The sequence below is a fragment of the Myodes glareolus genome, chromosome 2 (assembly GCF_982192425.1).
Source record: "Myodes glareolus chromosome 2, mMyoGla1.1, whole genome shotgun sequence".
NCBI lineage: Eukaryota > Metazoa > Chordata > Mammalia > Rodentia > Cricetidae > Myodes > Myodes glareolus.
The window spans coordinates 63,109,270-63,128,816 of NC_142027.1; the positions used below are offsets into that span (position 1 = coordinate 63,109,270).

Consider the following 19,547-nt stretch of genomic DNA (forward strand, 5'->3'; position numbering starts at 1 on the left):
GTTACAAATTTCCTTGACTTCAAAGAAGCTTTTTAATTTCATGAGATCCCATTTGTCAGTTGTTGATATTATTTTCTGAGTTACTTGGATATTTTTTTCTTTTGTAGATTTCGTATTTTTTTATTCTGTGTATGAAATGTTTTGACTAGATATGACATCTTCCTTCTTGTCTGTTTTGTGTTCTAAATGCCTTCTGTACTTAGGTGGCCACCTTTCCTCTAGATTTAACTACTTTTCTACTATGATTTTATTTAAAAATGTTTTCTAGCTGTTAGTATGAAATTCTTCTATGCTAATTATTTGTAGATTTGATCTTTTCACAGTGTCTCATGGATCTTAAATAGAGATCTTTTTAGAGATGTTTTTATTATTAAAAATTTAAAATAACACTTGTATGTTTAGTGTGCACACACATGTGTCCTATATATTTTATGTGTGTGAATATGCTCAGCATGCATATCGGTGTCAGAGGAAAACTTGTGGCAGTCATTTCTCGCATACCATGTGGGTCCCAGGGACTGAACTTTGTTTGAAAGGCTTAGTGGCAAAAGCCTTTATTCACTATTCCATCTCCCCAGCCATTAATCATTTTTTGATCAACACTTTGATAGCATTCTATTTTGTCTTTTTATATTTATTTATTTATTTATTGGTTTTTTTGAGACAAGATTTCCCTGTGCTGCTCTATCTGTCCTGGAACTCATTCTGTAGACCAGGTGGGTCCGGGACTCCGAGCTTAATCTGCCCCTGCCTCCTGAGTACTGGGATTAAAGGCATGTGCCAGCATCGCCTGGTGATCCCTACCCCACGATTAGCAGAAAAGAGTGTCATCAGTCTGTCCCCACAGTGCCCACAGTGAGATAACATGGTAGCAAATGTTTGCTCTCTTACACAACCGCTTTTCAACTAGACTCAGAAGCTAAACAGATGGTTTTAAGAAGAAAGTGGCCCATTCTGGGTATCCCAGCCACCACCTGGGCCTAGACACCAGCCATGGCTGTGAGGGTGGGTTTTCTGGAAAGGCCGAGGTAGGGCAGGAGAGAGCACGGGAGATTTACAGGGCTGAGTGCCTTTGTAGCGTCTAGAGGCCCTATCACCTGAGTACTCTTTAGGAATCATTTTTGCCATCAAGCTAGCTGAGGCCTCTCCTTGTGTTTTCTTCATAGTCCTCCCATAGTTTCAGCTAAGGGCCAGGAATCACCAGTGTCTTGAGGACAGGCTGCTGAGGGGATGCCCGTAGAAGCACAGTCTTGTTGTGCAGGTTCAAACACAACACACTTCAGGACAGTCTTGAGCACCCCTTGTCCATACATCAGCCTGCCAAGTAGATTATAGATGGCCAGAGGCTGCTTGTGTGCAGGTGTATGGTGACCTGACCATTACACATGGCTTTGGTTCTCCAGGCTTGAGCATCAAACTTGAACCACCTGGGCTGGCTCTAAAGATTCCATAAAGCTCCAATGGAGAATTTTATATTTCAGGTCCCAGACCATGTTTAGAAAAGTATTACGTTACTGAGTTACAAAGCTGGTCATGGTCCAAGTTGTTTAGACAAAGGTCAGCTTCAGTGACAATATCCTTAGGTTTTCCAGAGATATCCGTTGTTTTAAAATTAGTGTCGAATTCTTTTATCTTTCAGATTGGCAATTGTGATGCCATATTCTTCTTTAATTGCTCAGTTCTCTGTGTTAGTCTTTCCTTTGAAAGAGATGACACTCAGGCATTACCTTCGGGGGAGCGTGGCAACCAAAGACACCAGCTGTATAGGTCTTATGTATAGGATGGTTCTGGTAGTCCTGAGGCATATCCAGCCCTGCTTTCCTGGCTTATCCCAAAGCAGCTGCTCTGTATTTGGGTAGGGTTGTGAAATGTTTCTGGTTCCCTTTGGAACCACAGCTGTGGACTGAGTCACCAGAACTGGCTGCCAGAATCATCGCCCTAAAGCTCTAGATAAGCAGGACAACCCCCAAACCATGGGGGGAGGGGTTGCCATTTTTATGCCCCTGTAATCATTTTAAGAGTTTAGTGACATTTCATACATTTTTGTTGTTATTCAACTATCAAGACCATCCATCCTGAAAAATGAAATAGTGTACCCATTAAATAATAGTTCCTTGGGCTGGAGAGATGACTCAAAGGTTAAAAGTACTGGCTGATTTTCCAGAGGACTCAAGTTCAATTCCCAGTGCCCACATGGCAGCACAAAACTGTCTGTAACTTCATTTCCAGAGAGTCTGACCCCCTCACACAGACAGACTTACATGCAGGCAAAACACCAGTGTACATAAAATAAATAAATCCTAAAAAATAGTTTCTTACTGTCTCACCTCAGTCTCACTCCTCTGTCTATAAATTTGGTTACAATTAGTATGTTATTTGAATGGAACTTGTAACATGAGGGCCGGCTTGTTGGGGTTTCTGTCCTGCCCGGTACTCCACAGCCGGCAAGTCCCAAAGAAAATCACACACAGGACTCCATAAAATTATAAACTGATTGGCCCATTAGTTCTGGCTTCTTGTTAACTCTTTTTTTTAAAAATATTTATTTATTTATTATGTATACAATATTCTGTCTGTGTGTATGCCTGCAGGCCAGAAGAGGGCACCAGACCCTATTACAGGTGGTTGTGAGCCACCATGTGGTTGCTGGGAATTGAACTCAGGACCTTTGGAAGTGCAGGCAATGCTCTTAACCTCTGAGCCATCTCTCCAGCCCCTCTTGTTAACTCTTATAGCTTATATTAACCAATTATTTTTGTCTATGTTAGCCATATGGCTTGGTACCTTTTTCAGCTGTCAGCTCACATGTTGCTTCTGCAGTGGTCTAGGTAGGAATGGCGGAGGGAGCTTCCTGCTTCCCAGAATTCTCCTGTTCTCATTGCATCACCTCTACTTCCTGTCTGGTTTTCCCACCTATACTTCCTGCCTGGTCAATCAGCATTTATTTAACATATGATTGACAGATTACAGACAATTCTCCCGCACCAGGAGCTATCAAATATTTGTCTTCTTATTGCTGTGTTATTTCACTTAGATTAATGCCAAGACTTGCTCATATTGTAGCATGTTTCAGAATCTCCTTCTTTTAAGAAAATGTTTGGAAACATAGTCTTATCATGTGATTAGGCTGGCCTGAGACCTGTGACCATCTTGCCTTCACTTCCTTAAATGCTGGGATTACAGGTTATGCCACCAGACTCAGAACACATTCACAGAATAAAGTAGTTATTCTTATCATTATGCCCATTTTCAAATAAGGAAACAAAGACCAAGAGAATAAATAACTTATGTGCTTAGGTTCACAAAATATATTAAATTTCTTTTTTTCCTTTTATTTTTAAAACAGAGTCTCATGTATCCTAGGATGACCTCTTAACTCAGTGTGTAGCTGGGGGTGCCTTGACCTGATCCTCCTGCCTTCATTTCCTGAGTACTGGAGTTACGGGCATATGCCACTATTTCTATATTTTAACTTCTAGTCATAAGAAACCTAAACCCTGATAAGGGGTCTTGTTATTTCTCATGTAGCAATTCACAAAAAATTCACTTTTAATTTTTTCTAATTGTTATAAATGTATTTACTTCATAGACACAGCTCTTATTTAATCTGGCCTATAATAATTATGCTATATCATATAACACATTTCAATATGAAGTACTTAAAACATACATAGGCTAACCCATTGCCTTGTGCGTACAAGGCGACGTGTGCATGCTAGGCAAGTGTTTTACCTCTGAGCTACTCTCTTAACCTGCTACCATTTCCTTCTAACACAGCTGCAGTTATTATTGTTATTTAAGTTTTGTAATCTCAATCTTGATTTCTGATGAATGTTAATATTTTAAAATGTTTTCTTATTGTTTTAGTATATTTGTATCTCAACACCTGGAAAAAGGCAGTATTTTGTAGACTGCATTTAGTTTTCTCTCTGTACTACTAAGAATGTGGCTGGGGGGCTGAAGATTTGGCTCGGTAGTGAAAGGTACTAGATGCTCTTGCCCAGGGCCCAGGTTTGAGTCTAAGCCCCACACGGCAGCTCACAACCATTTGTAACTCCAGTTCCAGAGTACCTGATACCGTCTTCTGGCCCCCTCAGGCCTCGTACTCAGTGTGACTCACAGACACACATGTAGATAAAACACTCATACACATAAGATAAAAGTTAATGAGCAAAAAGGAATTTGACTGATTGTCTTAAATATCTAAGTAAAAATACAAGTACCCTTAATCACATTATTATATTTTTGTCAATTTTTTTCTTAGTGGACAAGAAGCCTAAGAAATAAAGTCATCTGTCTAGACCACAAAACCAAAAAAGGTGTCCATGGGCATCCTGTCACTTCTAAGGCATCACCAGAAAGGTAAGATAGGTATTTATGTGTAGGATGGGTTGATACAATGCATAAACAGTGTGAACAGGAATGATTATTTGATGCTTGTTGAGACTCAGTTAACATTTAAGGTAGAAGGGTTTGAACTCAATGTCTTTAAAGATTCTATCTAAGCTTTAACTTTTTTTTTTAAAATTTACTTATTTATTTATTTATTTATAAAAATTTCCACTTTCTCCCCTTCTCCCAATACCCTCCCATTCCCCCCACTCCCTCTCCTCCTCCCTCTCCAGTCCTAAGAGCAGTCAGGGTTTCCTGCCCTGTGGGAAGTTCAAGTTCCTCCCCCCTCCCTCCAGGTCTAGGAAGGTGAGCTTCCAAACAGACTAGGATCCCAAAAAACCAGTACATGCAGACGAAACAAGACCCACTGCCATTGTCAATGACTGCTCAGTCAGCCCCCATGTCAGCCACATTCAGAGAATCCGATTTGATCACGTGCTCGTTCAATCCCAGTCCAGCTGGCTTTGGTGAGCTCTCATTAGATCAGTCCCCATGTATCAGTGGGTGAACGCATTCCTCACGGTCCTGCCTTCCTTTTTCATGTTCTCCCTCCTTCTGCTCCTCATTTGGACCTTGGGGGCTCAATCCAGTGCTCCAATGTGGGTCTCTATCTCTATCTCCATCCAGTAGCACAGACAATAAGAGAATCGATGAATAAATGGGACCTCCTGAAACTGAGAAGCTTCTGTAAAGCAAAGGACACTGTCAGTAAGACAAAAAGGCTACCTTCTGACTGGGAGAAGATCTTCACCAACCCTTCATCAGACAAAGGTCTGATCTCCAAAATATACAAAGAACTCAAGAAACTAGACACTAAAACTCTAATTAACCCAATTAAAAAATAGGGTACTGATCTGAAAAGATTTAACTTTTTGTGATTATTGATTGTCTTTGCTAATTGTTTTGTGCATCTTGATAAGCTTTAGCTGACAATGTAAGGATTATAGGCTGATAATAATTTTTTTTTAAATTTTATGTTCATTGGCATTTTGCCTGCATGTCTGTGTGAGGATGCCAGATCCCCTGGAACTGGAGTTACAGATAGTTGTGAGCTGCCATGTGGGTGCTAGGAATTGAACCCAGGTCCTCTGGAAGAGCAGTCAGTGCTCTTAACCACTGAGCCATCTCTCTAGCCCCTGATAGTAATTCTTGATTCATATTTGTCATCAGTGGTTTAAAAAGTACATCACTCAGCAACTCTTGTGTAGGTTCTTCATTCTCTAGGGATATTCTAGGTCATATTCCCAAGGTGACTAATGCTTAGTTGTAGGGAGTTTGCCTAGTGTGTCAGGAAGCAATCACATCACTGAAATCATTATTGGTAAAGGACCAATAATTTGTCTTAGGGTTGCTAACTAGGCTTCATCATAGGTTGCTGTAATGGAACACTGTGACCAAAGCCAACTTGAGGAGGAAAGGGCTTGTTTGGTATGTGCTTTCATATTGATGTTCATCATTAAAGGAAGTCAGGGCACAAACCTAAACAGGGCAGGAACCTGGAGGTAAGGGCTGATGCAGAGGCCGTGGAGTGGTAGGTACTGCTTACTGGTTGTTTAGCCTGCTTTCTTATGGAACCCAAGACTACTTGTCCAGCCGTGGCCCCGCCCACAGTGGCCTGGGGCTTCCCACGTGGATCACTAAGGCTTGCCTGTAGCCCAGCCTTAGGGAATAATTTCTCAATTCAGGCTCCCTCTTCTTCAGTAACTCTAGCTTGAGTCAAGTTGACATAATAATAACCAGCATACAATGGACTTTGAAAACCTCCTATAGCAGATGTGGGTCTCAGGTACATCCCTGGAACGTCAGACTTCTTGGACTCTGTGGCAGTGAACAGTGAGTAGTTAGCTCTAGAGTTTAATATGTTCTTGGCCTCAGCCTCATGATTAAATTAATCTCAGTTGATAAGATAACCCCTGGCCGGCTGCTTCTATAACTGCCTCTCTGTGATTGTTACCTTTCTCATGGTAGCACAGTTTTTACATGCTAGGCTGTCTTTCAGGATGCTGTCTGGCAGCAGTCATCAAATCAGGTAGTAGAAAACTGGGACTTATCTTTGTCCGAGCTCTGTCTCAACCAAAACCTGCCACTGGGTTTGAGACTTGTGAGGGCTATGTGCTTGAGAGTAGGATTGCCCATCTCTCAACTTTTGGTGATTTCTGCTTCCCTCCCCTTGCCAGGGAGCCCAGATGACACTGTGTTTACCTTACTTCTCATCTAATTGTTGTCTATCTTTTTTTTCCCATACCTTTCTGATATTTCATTTCCTTTCTGGATTTCTGAAGCTCCTTTTCTCTTTCTGAATAGAGTCTGTTATTTCTTTTCTTTTTTCTTTTTCGGTTTTTCAAGACAGGGTTTCTCTGTGTAACAACCCTGGCTGTCCTAGAATTTGCTCTGTAGACTAGGCTGGCTCGAACTCATAGAGATCTACCTTCCTCTGCCTCCTGAGTGCTGGGATTAAAGGTGTGCGCTACCACCACCCAGCAAGTCTCTTATTTCTTATGCTGTCCTTTCATGGCTAAAATAAAGGTAGCTTCTAGCCCACTATCTTCCCTAGATGCACCATGTACTTCATTTTGATAGTATGATAATTTCTCTCTCTTTCTTTCTTTCTCTCTTCCTTTCTTTCTTTCTTCCTTTTTTTTTTTATTTTTGAGACAGAGTTTCTCTTTGTAGCCCTTGCTGTCCTAAAACTTGCACTGTAGACCAGGCTGACACTGAACTCAGGTCCTCCTGCCTCTCCTCCCAAATGCTGGGATTAAAGGTGTGCATCCATGCCTGGATGTGAGTTAATTTTTTTGTATTTATTTGTGTGTAGGGCAGAGGTCAGAGAGTGCATGTGAAGGTTAGAGAAGGACATGCATGCTGCCACAGTCTCTGTGAGTTCATATGTGATCAATCCTGCTGTGTTTAGAAGGCCTGCTTTCCTTGGTGTTCTCTATTCCCTTGGCTCTTACCCTCTTTCTGGGTCCAGGTTACTTCACACAGGATTATTTTTTTTTTCTAGCTCCATCTATTTACCTAAGAATTTTATTTTATTTTTTAACACTTGAGTAATATTGCATTATGTTAATATACCACTTTTTATTCATCCATTCATCCATTGATGGACATATAATCTGTGTGTGGTCTGTGTGGTAATTTTAAGGAAAATGGCCCTAATAGAGTGTGGCACTATTAGAAAGTATGACTTTTTTGGAGTAGGTATGGCCTTGTTGGAAGAAATGTATCATTATGGTGGCGAGCTTTGAAGTCTTCTATACTCAAGCTACACCCAGTGTGACAGTTGCTTCTGCTGCCTGCAGACCAAAATGTGGAACTCTCAGCTCCTTTTCCAGCATCATGTCTGCCTGCATGCTGACATGTCTTACCTTATCCTGTCATGATAATGGACTCAGTCTCTGAAACTGTAAGCCACCCACAGTTAAATTTTTTTTCTTTGTAAGTGTTACCATGGTCATAGTATCTCTTTACAGTAATAGAAACCCTAACTAAGACAGAAATTGGTACAATGGACTGGGGTATTGCTGTGATAGGCCATGTTTTGTTGGAGGAATTTGGACCTTGGGAGTTTGGGTTATAAAAGCAGTGGAATACGTTAAGCACTGCTTAATGGGCCATACTAGTAGGAGCAGCATGGAAGACAGTGGAGAGTGATTTGAACAGTGGGGCCTGGCTCAGGATGTTTCAGAGGAGAATTTAGGATGTTGCCTAGAGATTGTTCTTGTGACATTTTGGTGAAGGATAACATTTAATTGTGGGTGGCTTACAGTTCAGAGGTTTAGTCCATTATCATCATGGTGGGACATGGTGACATGCAGGCAGACATGGTGCTGGAGAAGGAGCTGAGAGTTCTGCATCTTTGGCCCACAGGCAACAGGAATTGAACTGTGTGTCACACTGAGCATAGCTTGAGCAAAGGAGACCACAAAGCCCATCCCCACAGTGACACACTTCCTTCAATAAGCTCACACCTACTCTAACAAAGTCTGTCTCCTAATAGTGCCACGTCCTGTGATCTTCTGGATGTTCAGTTACATTCAGACTACTACAGGACGATTGTAATTCTAGGTGTTGATATCTGGTCTTGTCTTTGTAGGGTTTTCCTAAGTTCCTTGGTTTCTATTGCCCTCTCTGGATCTTAGGAGCTTGTGGTGGTTGTGGGGTGCCTGGTAAGGAGAACTTTTGAGTTTCAACCAGATGTAGTCACTGGAGGGCCTGGGTGAAATTTGTTTCTAGGTATTGAGTGTGGACAGAAAGGAATGGGAATGGACTAGAAGTGTGGAAGCATTGAGAGGGTCCACAGGAAGAAGGCCAGCTAGGTCTGCAAGGAGGACCTGTGGAGTCCAGATGGAATGCAGGAAGAAAGGGAAGATCCTCCTCCCTACACAGATGGTCTGCTACAAGGCCCTCGATGAGACTTGGGAATTGGAATTTGAGTGAAAATCTTTACCTGATTCCATGTGGTATCCAGGGAGAGTGTGCCTGGAGTGTTACTGAGGTGAGACCCTTTTGATTGTTTTTGAGATAAGCTTTCTCTCTCCCTCCCTTCCTCCCTCCCTCCCTCCTTCCCTTCCTTCCTTCCTTTTTTTTTATTAATTTATAAAAGTTTCCACTTCCGCCCCTCCTCCCAATACCCTCCACTCCACCCACTCCCTCTCCTCCTCCCTCTCCAGCCCTAAGAGCAGTCAGGGTTTCCTGCCCTGTGGGAAGTTCAAGTTCCTCCCCCCTCCATCCAGATCTAGGGAGGTGAGCATCCAAACAGACTAGGTTCCCAAAAATCCAGTACATGCAGAAGAAACAAGTCCCAGTGCCATTATCAATGGCTTCTCAGACAGTCCCCGTGCCAGCCACATTCAGAGAATCCGGCCACATTCAGAGAATCTGGTTGGATCACGTGCTCATTCAGTCCCAGTCCAGCTGGCCTTGGTGAACTCTCATTAGATCAGTCCCCTTGTATCAGTGGGTGAACGCACTCCTCATGGTCCTGCCTTCCTTGTTCATGTTCTCCCTCCTTCTACTCCTCATTTGGACCTTGGGGGGCTCAGTCCAGTGCTCCAATGTGGGTCTCTGTCTCAATCTCCATCCATCGTCGGATGAAGGTTCCCTCTGATCTTGCCTTCCTTGCTCACGTTCTCCCTTCTTCTGCTTCTCATTTGGACCTAGGGAGTTAAGTCCAGTGTTCCAATGTGGGTCTCTCTCTCTCTGTCTCCATCCATCGCCAGATGAAGGTTCTAAGGTGATATGCAAACTATTCATCAGTATGGTTATGGGCCCCTTCCTTTCTTTTTATTATGTATACAGTGTTCTGCCTACTAGTGTCCCTGAAGGTCAGAAGAGGGCACCAGGTCTCATTACAGGTGGTTGTGAGCCACCATGTTATTGCTGAGAAATGAACTCAGGTCCTCTGGAATAGCAGCCAGTGTTCTTAACCAATGAGCCATCTCTCCAACTCTGAGAGACAAGTTTACTTATGTCATTGTTTAATGTTTGATTTTTTTTTTTCCTGTATAGCTTTTCTGGTCATTTCCTGACTTGTTTGGTTTTTTCTTTTTTTTTGTTTGTTTTGTTTAATTAGATAATATAATCCCTTTCTTATTTCTGTTTGAGTGTATTTCTTTGTTTTACTTAGGGTTACTGTGTGAATTATATTTACTATCCTAAATTGATAATATTTAAATTGAATTTATGGTAGTTTAATTCTGTAACTTAAAAAAACTTTGTTCTTTACATCTTTGTTTCCACATGTTTCACTTTTTCTATTACAAAATTCCATCCTTATGGAACTGGAGATGTGGTTCATTAGTAAGAGCACTGATGCTCTTGCAGAGGACCCAGGTTGGGTTCCTAGCACTTGTATTAGGCAATTTACTATCACTTGTAATTCCAACCCCAGGGAATCTGATGCCCTCTTTTGGCTTCCATGGGTATCTATCTGTAATCTATCTGTACATGCATGTACACACACACACACAGACACACCCCACATCACATATTCAGTTTTGACAAAACATAAACTATTTTTGAAAGAAATATAATTGTTTCTTATGGATGGACATGCCTGTGCACCCCTTTAATCCCAGCACTTGGGAGGCAGAAGCAGGCAGATCTCTGTGAGTTCTAGGCCAGCCTAGTGAGTTCTTGGACAGCCAGAGCTACATAGTGAGACTCTGTCTCACAAAGCCAGAAAGAAAAAGAAAAAGGAAGAAAGAAAGGAAGGAAGGAAGGAAGGAAGGAAAGAAAGAAAGAAAGAAAGAAGGAAGAAAAAAATGTTTTTTTCTTAGAACGTGTATGAAATTATTATAGCAGAACTGGTTTTGTAATTGCTCATATATTTGTCTATTGATTCTTTGTTTCTTGATGTCTTTGGTTGTTGTCTCCAGTTGTGGAGCGGATGATGAGCCCAAGCTCTATATTTATTAGACCAAAAATAATATAAAAGTTTATTATTATCATGTTATTATTATTATTTTTAATAATTTATTTAATTTTATGTGCACTGGTGTGAGGGTGTCAGATTCCCTGGAACTTGAATTGCAGACAGTTAGGAGCTGCCATGTGGGTGCTGGGAATTGAACCTGGGTCCTCTGAAGGAACAGCTAGTGCTCACTGAGCCATCTCTCAGCCCCAATATAAAAGTTTTAATGCCAGGCGGTGGTGGCACAGGCCTTTAATCCCAGCATTTGGGAGGCAGAGACGGGATTTCTGTGAGTTCGAGGCCAGCTTTGGTCTACAAAGCGAGTTCCAGGACAGTCAGAGCTGTTACATGGAGAAAAATTCTGTCTCAAAAAAATAAAAAAAATAAAATACACTGTGGAGAGAAATGCAGTAGGCATTTCAAGGTGCACAGGTGTGTGTTGGGGTTGGTTATGAATATGAAAAGGAATGAATTGCCTGCTAAAGACTGAGTGGAGTCCTCCTAACAACTGGTAGAAATTACCAGGCCGTGCTTCCGTTTGTTTGCAGCCTTATTTGCATAGAGCTCAAGAGGGCAGATCACTACCTTGAGGTAGTAAATCTGACATTGCTGCTTGTCTTCTGGACTGAGGTGCCAGAGGCCATTAAGGTTAGACTCTGGTTGTTTGTAGAAGGCCTCCTCATAGATCTCGGAGTCAGATTCTAGGCAGTTATTAGAGGATGAGGAATTTTGCTTATTTTATCTCTACATTTTGTGTTCTTTCACCTTGCACAACTTTATTGATTTTTTTTGTTTTTGTTTTTTTGAACAAGGCAGGTATAGTAATAATGAAATTGCTTAGCTTTTGTTTATGTGTGTCTTGATTTCTCAATAAATTTGGAGGGAAAGTTTTGTTGAACCTGGAAATCTTGGTTAAAAGTATCTCCCTGCTTTTAGTGTTTTGAAGGTGTTGAGATCTGTCTGTACATAGATCTGTCTATGCTATTTCATTTTGTGTGAGGCTGTTTTTTTTTTTTAATTCTGTCCTTTGTTTTATAAGCAGCTTTTGAGTTAATTGTAAGGAAAAAGGGTAACTATAACTCCTGAATAAACCCACAAGCACATCTGTCATGCACCACTGGTCCAGCAGACTGATAAATAATTTATGCTTGGGAGAATAAAGGAAGCCACTTTGTAGATTTATCAGGATGAAATGAGACTAATAGGTGCACATAAGTGTATTAATGTCATACCAGGGAAACTAGGCCCAAGGATTTATTAGGTATACCAGACTGAGGAAGGAGTATGATTTCTTCACCTGGATCCATAAAATGGTGGATTCCTAACCTGGGATGCTATGGCCCCAACCAATTTGTAATCTGATACCTGATGTGTCTTGAAGTGCATCAAGGCCTTAGGAGCAGATTTGACTCTCCCTGGCGTTTGTACTCACCTTATTCTGCTCTTGACTCAGCCTATTTGCTGCCTGCCTGCCCACCTTTTGCCTCGTCCAGGTCCTCTGTTTCTTACACTTAGACCCGTTTGGCCTTTGACCTCATAGCTGCACTCTTATTTCTTTGCTCTCCAGCAGCAACCCCTTCTTGGTACTTACTGGTCTGGATTGCTTACCTTATCAATATAGATGCTTCTCTCAGGTCATTCTCAAGGCTTTGCACTCTTCTCTGTCTAAACCATGTATGTGCATATGTCTGATAGACATATATATATCGTGTACTGTGTGTGTGATGTGTCATATGAGAGTTAATAGTAGTAATTGAGATTGCATGTATCACAGCCAGATTACAAAGGTAAATGGGATTATCTGGCAAGTTGCTGCCAGTGAAACCACTCAGCTTTGTGAATTTATTGTTAGCCAGTAAATGCTAACATTGTAAAAGACACAGACATGTTTGTCTGTGTTTCTGGTATAGCATGCTCATGGTGTGGGTCCATTGCGTTCTAATCTCTGGTCTGTGATAAGTCTGATGACAAGCTTATGAAGATCCTTTGTCACTTGTTCCTTTTTTGGGGTTTGTTTTATGTAGTGCTGACTATCCTGAAAATTTCCCGCTAGACCAGGCTGGCCTTGGCCTCAGAGAACTGCCTGCCTCTACCTCTACTTCCCTGAGTACTGGGATTAAAGGTGTGCACCACCACCATCCGAATCACTTGTTTCTTATTTTCATAACCTCTCCCCATTTAAAAAGTTACCACAACCTGCCTAGATTTGCCTCGCCGTCAGGTGCTAGTAGCTCTTCATCTGGGGGAGGAACCCCATGATCCTCTCCACACTGGGATTTTGTCTGGCTTGAGCTCACACAGGTCTTATTCCCTGCTCCTTAACATTTGCAGTCTCTGTGTAATTGCCGTCTACTTCAAGAAGAACCTCTCAGATGAGGCTTGAGTGATGCAGTGATCTATGTGTTCAGTGGTAGCTTATTAGGAATTGATTTAATACTACGTCCAGTTAGCAGAATAGTATTAGTAGGTTCTTTCTTACTGCCTATATTCTGTATAACCCCAAATTCTTGTCCACAGTAGCAGCATCCAGGTATGGGTTCCATCTTAAATTCTTAAATAGAATCAGAGGTGGTGATTACTTCTATGACATGTTGCACCAGTGTCTTGCTAGACTGGTTATTATTGTAGGCCACAGGGTTAACAACAGCTAGGTAAGATTGGTAATGACTCTTCCCCTTCGGTAACAAGCTTAGCACCTTCAGCACTGTGAAAGCTAGCCTGTAAGGGTGGAGGTTTTTCAGTTTTCTCTTTAGTTTCTTTTGTCTCTCAGGGTCCATCTGGGAAACTGAAGGTAGCAATGATTTGAAATATTTCCCGGTAGCATATTAATTACATAGGTTGAGGCCTTACATTTAGGTCTTTTCTCATTTGTTTGTTTGTTTGTTTGTTTTCCCTAAAGACAGGGTTTCCCTGTGATGCTCTGGCTGTCCTAGAACTCACTCTGTAGAGATCCTCTTGCCTCTGCCTTTCAAGTGCTGGGCTTAAAAACATGTGCGACCACCGCCTGAGTGTCTTTTATCTACTTCAGGTTGGTTTTGTTTGTATGATGTGGGAAGTTGGAGTCAAATTGAAATCTACATTTATATACCCAGTTTTTCCAGGACAGTTTATTGAAGAGGATGCCCTTTCTCTAATGTTAGTTTTTAGTGCCTTGGTTAAGAATCAGTCTCCTGTAGATGGATTAGTTTACTTAAAGATTCTACTCTGTTTCATTGATCTGTTTTTATGTCAATACCTATGTTATTTTGGTTACTGTGAGTCTGGTATCTTGAAGTCAGGCATTGTGATACCTCAAGTTTTACTCTTCTTACTCAAGATTTCTCTAGCTATTCAGTTTTTTTTCTTCCATGTGAATTTTAAGATTTTATTTGTTACTATTATCTTAATTTCCTTCTAAGAAAATCTGAGGAAGGAAGGTTTTTTTTTTTTTCTCATGATTTAAGCAAAGTATTGTTTGGGTTAAGGCCACACCACAGCCCCTGGCATCCATATATCCAAAGAGTCTGGAATGTTTGGGTGGAAGTTCTATCCCAAGCCCTCTCCTCTGGGAGATGCCTCAGTCCAGACTTCACCTCTGAGAAAGCCTGCCAAATGATGATCCCTCCTCTGAGACGCTCAAGACTACTCCCACAGGGTATATAAAGTGTACCCTAGAGAACAAACATGTGGTTTTCTGGTCTTTCTTCCCCATCTCTTCTCGGGGGTGGGGGTTGGGGGTTAGAAGGCCACCCAGGAGTGTAGGTATCCATTAAACCTGGGCTTTTTCTAATTTGGTTTGATTTGGTCTGATTTGGATTATTACGTCAATAGAGAAGTTTATTGGGGTGCAGAAACTTTTCAGATATTTCAGTTACTTGCTGTGAAGAGACACCATGACCAAGGCAACTGTTAGAAAGGGAAGCAATTAATTGACAACTTACTTACAATTTGAGAGGTTTAGTCCATTGTCATCATGGCCGCAACCAGGCAGGCATGGTGCTGGAGAAGTAGCTGAGAGCTTTCTATCCTGATCCTCAGGCAGCAGGCAGAGAGAGTGGTGGGGTAGGCTCTGGGCATGGCATGGGATTTTGAAACTTCAGAGCCCACCCTAACAACACACCTCCTCTAACAAAGACACACCTCCTAATCCTGCTAAGCAGATCAACTGGGGACTAAACAAACATATGTGCCTGGGGGGGGCAACCTTATTCAAACTACCACAAAATCTAGTATGGCAGGGAAGGCCAGGCAGCAGGAGTGTTATCAAACTGAATCTTTGGTCAAGAAGCAACTAGAGACAATGAGATTCTCAACTAGCTTTCTCCTTTTTATTCTATCCTGGACTTCTGCCTGTGGCACGGTACCATCCACAGTCAGGGTGGTACCTTTCTGGAAGCAACCTTATAGATTAACCCAGAACTTTGTTTCCATGTGATTTGAAACCCAGTTGACCATGACATTTAACCATTTAATCAACTCCACATCTTGTCAGTTTGACATTCAGATAAATCACTATAAGGGCTGGAGGATGGCTCATCAGTTAAGGCACTTATTGTTCTTGCACAGGACCCAGATTTAATTCTCAGTACCTACATGGTGGCTTGTAACCACCTGTAACTCTAGTTCCAGGAGATCTGATACCCTTTTTTGACATACATATGAGCAAAACACCTATAAACAAAAATAAATCAAAGTCATATCACTATAAATCATTTTATTCCACCCTTGACTCCTAAAATCTCCTTTTCATCTAATAATATGAATTGCATTACATTTATCTCTAAATAGCACCATAACCTTCACTTGTTCGAACTCCATTCTAAGGTTTCTTCTTGAGACAGAGGTAATTTAACTGTGAGCTCCTGTAAAGTCATAACTGAATTACATTTTTTCAGTAATAATGGCGCAGAGCAAATATTCTCATTCCCTAAAGGAGGAATGGGGTCATAGCAAGGAAAGATCAGATCAAAGCAAGTGTGTCTAGCAGGGTAGATGCCAAATGTTGCAGTTCTATGCCTGGCATCAGGGACTCCTGTTAGATTCATCTCAGCATTAAGGGGTTTGGGCAGACCCACACTCCAGTTCTGCTTGCTGCAGCATACAGAGCTCCTGTCTCGAACTGATTGGCTTCTGTGCCTTTAGCTTTCCTTAGTAGATGTTGAATGTTTTTGGCATCTCCAATATCCTGGGGTCTCCATTACAACTTAGGCTTCACCTTCAAACTGCGTTCAGTGGCTTCTCAGGGTCTCCTTACAGGGATCCGGCCATCTTACATCTTGCATGCCTGCAATAGCCGTATAAGTGGACAGTGCTGCCAGTTTGAGATGGGACTTGAAAGCCGTGGACCATAGTTGAGTTAGCCTTTGTGTGTGGACACAGGGCTGGGGTTGATGTATACTTCCCATGGCAGCTGTTTTTGAGCAAGAGTGGCATTTTTAGTTTAGGCTCCCTTCTTTAGAATGAGTTTGCATTTCCCTGGAGTTTTCCATAGGTGGACTCTTGCCCTCCTGGTTCCTTTCCTATACAGAGTGCTAGATCGATCGATCGATCGATCGATCGATCTATCTATCTATCTATCTATCTATCTATCTATCTATCTATCTATCTATCTATCTATCTATCGTGGTGCTGCTCAGCTTTAACACCTGTACAGCTGCTTTCTCAGCAGCCTTGTCTGTAACCTGATATGCATTCCTTTTCCCACCAGCAACACATTTTCCATATCTTTCTGCTCTATCTGTTGCTCTCATTAATAGACTTAACTATGAATAGTCGGTAGTAATCACACCACAGTTCTCATGCTGACTTATGTTGAAATTTCTGCTGCCAAGCAGAATTAATACATCACTTTAAATTCATTCCTATTCAAGGTTTCAGGACATAGACAAAATGCAGCAGATTCTTGCCAAAATGTAACATGAGGTCTTTAGCTCAGTTCCTTACAGAGTTCTTATTGACATAAAATCTCCTGGGGCTGGAGAGATGGATAGGTGGCACTGGCTGCTCTTCCATAGTTCCCAGGTTCAGTTCCCAGCACCCACATGGAAACTCAACAACTGCCTGCAACTCCTGTTTCAGGGGATCCAATACCCTCACACTGACATACATGTGGGCAAAATACCAATGCACATAAAATACAGATAAAAAACCCCTTACCTCCTTCATACAGTCCACCATATACTAATTACACAGTCTTACTCTGGTCATACATGGTTCCTTTCACTCTAGACATTTGGATAAATAATGTAATTTCTGTCACCAGAGAGGCATTATCCAGCAACTGATGGAAACAGATGAGACCCACAGCCAAACATTAGTTAGGGTTTGGGGAATCCTGCAGAAGAGTGAGGAGAAAGGATTGTAGGAGCCAGAGGGGTCAAAGACACAACAAGAAAACTCAGAGAATCAGCTAACCTGGGCTCATAGGGGCTCACAGACACTGAACTGACAACCAGGGAGTCTCCATGGGTCTCACCTAGACACTCTGTATATATGTTACAGTTGTGTAGCTTGGCCCTCTTGTGGGACCCCTAACAGCGGGAACAGGGGTTGGCTCCGACTGTTTTACTGGCTTTTGGGATCCTGTTTGTCATTGTGGGTCACCTTGCCCAGCCTTAATACATAGGGAGGTGTTTAGTTTTATTGCAACTTGATATGTTGATACTTACGGGAGATCTGCCCTTTCTTAAACAGTAATGGAGGGGAGTGGATTGGGGCGTGGGAACCGAAGGCAGAATGGGGGGGAGAGGAACTGGGAGGAGAGGGAGAAGAAACTGCAGCTGGGAGCTAAAACAAATTAATAAATTTTGTTTTTTTTATTTCCTTGAGCAGGCAATACTCATACTAGAACATTTATGTTTTCTTATTTTTTTTCTGTTTTTTAGCTTCTGTCCATTTTTTTTTTTTTGGTAGAGTGCCTTGCATTCTTTAACACTTTAACTTAAAGGTTATTAACAATTTAAGGCAGGAAAGGTTTATTTTCAGCTCCAGCTTTCAGAGTTTAGTCCATCTTGGTGGGACAGGAATGAGGGAACAGCTACATGGTAGCTGCCAGGTTTGTTCACAAAGCTGCTGAACCAAGAAGCAAAGAGCAGGGATGAAAAGCAGGACCAGACTGTAACCTTTAAAACCAATTCCTAGTGACCCACGGGGACTGACAGGTTCTACAGCCTTGAAGAACATATGTAGGTGTTTGGACACATGAGCTTGTGTGGGATATTAATGTCCAGACTTGTAACAGGCATCGTCATAACAAAACCCTTCTTGACTTGGTTCAGAGGAAATGACAGTATCACTTCCTATTTCTTCTCAGTTAGTTTAAATGATGGTTTGAACAAGAACCATTTTGTTTGCTGATGTGTCTTTAAATCCTACTAGCATAATTAGTTTGTTAAATGTTCCGTAAATATTGGTTGAACATACTATTACTGATTTAAAGAGGTATCAACTCATTTCTGTTTTCTCTATACCTTAATTTGTTTTTCTTAGTTACCATGTTTCCATGAAAGTTCTCCTAGGATTTGGACCTTCTTCCTTTTAGGTTGTCTGGTGCTCTGTCTGTCCCCAAATAGCTGCTAAGAACATTTTAAAAATTCATTTGGAAATTTCCTGTATTATTATGAAAATATGTGAGCATTTTGTTTTCTGTTTTTTAATATTACTGTATTTGTTAAATAATGAAAAGATGTCTAAAAGTGCTTCCTATGGCATCAAATAGACTTCTGATTTAACTTTAGACTTGTGATTAACATTTCAGCTATTCCTCATCTGACATTGTTTGAAGCCTGTGTAGTCTGTTTATGTTCCTGCAAAAACTATTCTGTGATATGAGGACTGAACATAGTTTTTAGATATTGTCAGCAACATATAAAATGAATAAATGAACAAATGTGATGAAGCAAAAATTGGAAATTGCTCACATTTATCAGGCTGTCTATTGATGTTATTTGTTGAAAACATTAGGTCCCTGTACTCACAGGTAAGCACCAGGGAAACCAGGAAGGTTAAACACGCAGACTTGTCTCTTCAAAGGAAAGGCGTGTTTACCTGCTTTCCACCTAGAATGCTGGGAATGGGTGTACTTTATAACTTAGTGATTTTTTTGCTCTCTGTAGGGCCATGCTTCACCTAAATCCCCTAGGCTATCGTGCTTGCCACAGTCATTCTACATAGACCCTTAGCCAGATTTTTTTTTGTTGTTTATTTTTGTTTTTCTAGACAGGGTTTCTCTGTTTATCTTTAGCTGTACTGTAACTCACTTTGCAGACGAGGGTGGTCTCGAACTCACAGAGATTCACTGCCTCTGCCTCACAATTGCTGGGATGAAAGGTGTGTACCACCACTGCCGGGCTTCATAGACCCTTATCTTGAGCATCGTTTCTGAGTCAACAGAACCCATCTTTGCCGAAGAGCCTGTATGTGCTTTGCAAAGAGTGTCACTGTAAGCTTGTCTTAATAGGATTTGGTTAATTATCAGCAGGAGACTTTTTTCCTCTAAATTGTTCTCTGCTTAAATATGGCTAAAATAAACTGCATGAAGTCAGAATCTAGAATTTTGAACCAACACTGGCTAAGTTGCATTGAGCCTGATTTCCTTCTTGCCTTAAGAAGATCATTCTTTGCCAGTCCTAGTGTTTCCAGAGATCCTCACAGTTATCATTAAATACAGATGTTTTATTTATCTATGTTAGAGATGAAGTAAGAGTATCATTTCCTCTTAGTTTTAATGTATTTTCTAAATTGCTGCATGCTACAGCAAAAA

At 41.4% G+C, this 19,547-nt stretch overlaps 1 protein-coding gene and 1 pseudogene across 7 annotated transcripts in view; one reads left to right on the forward strand and one right to left on the reverse strand.

The window, feature by feature from the left end:
- Positions 1-19,547, forward strand: part of Senp7 (SUMO specific peptidase 7) — a 115,532-nt gene that overhangs the window by 30,786 nt on the left and 65,199 nt on the right. For all 7 annotated transcript variants that reach the window (XM_087900824.1, XM_087900825.1, XM_087900830.1 and 4 more), the window contains one exon: positions 4,265-4,362. In XM_087900824.1, coding sequence (XP_087756950.1) covers positions 4,265-4,362 — 98 coding nt within the window. The remainder of the gene's footprint in view (positions 1-4,264; positions 4,363-19,547) is intronic.
- Positions 934-2,083, reverse strand: LOC125413153 (large ribosomal subunit protein mL45 pseudogene; annotated as a pseudogene).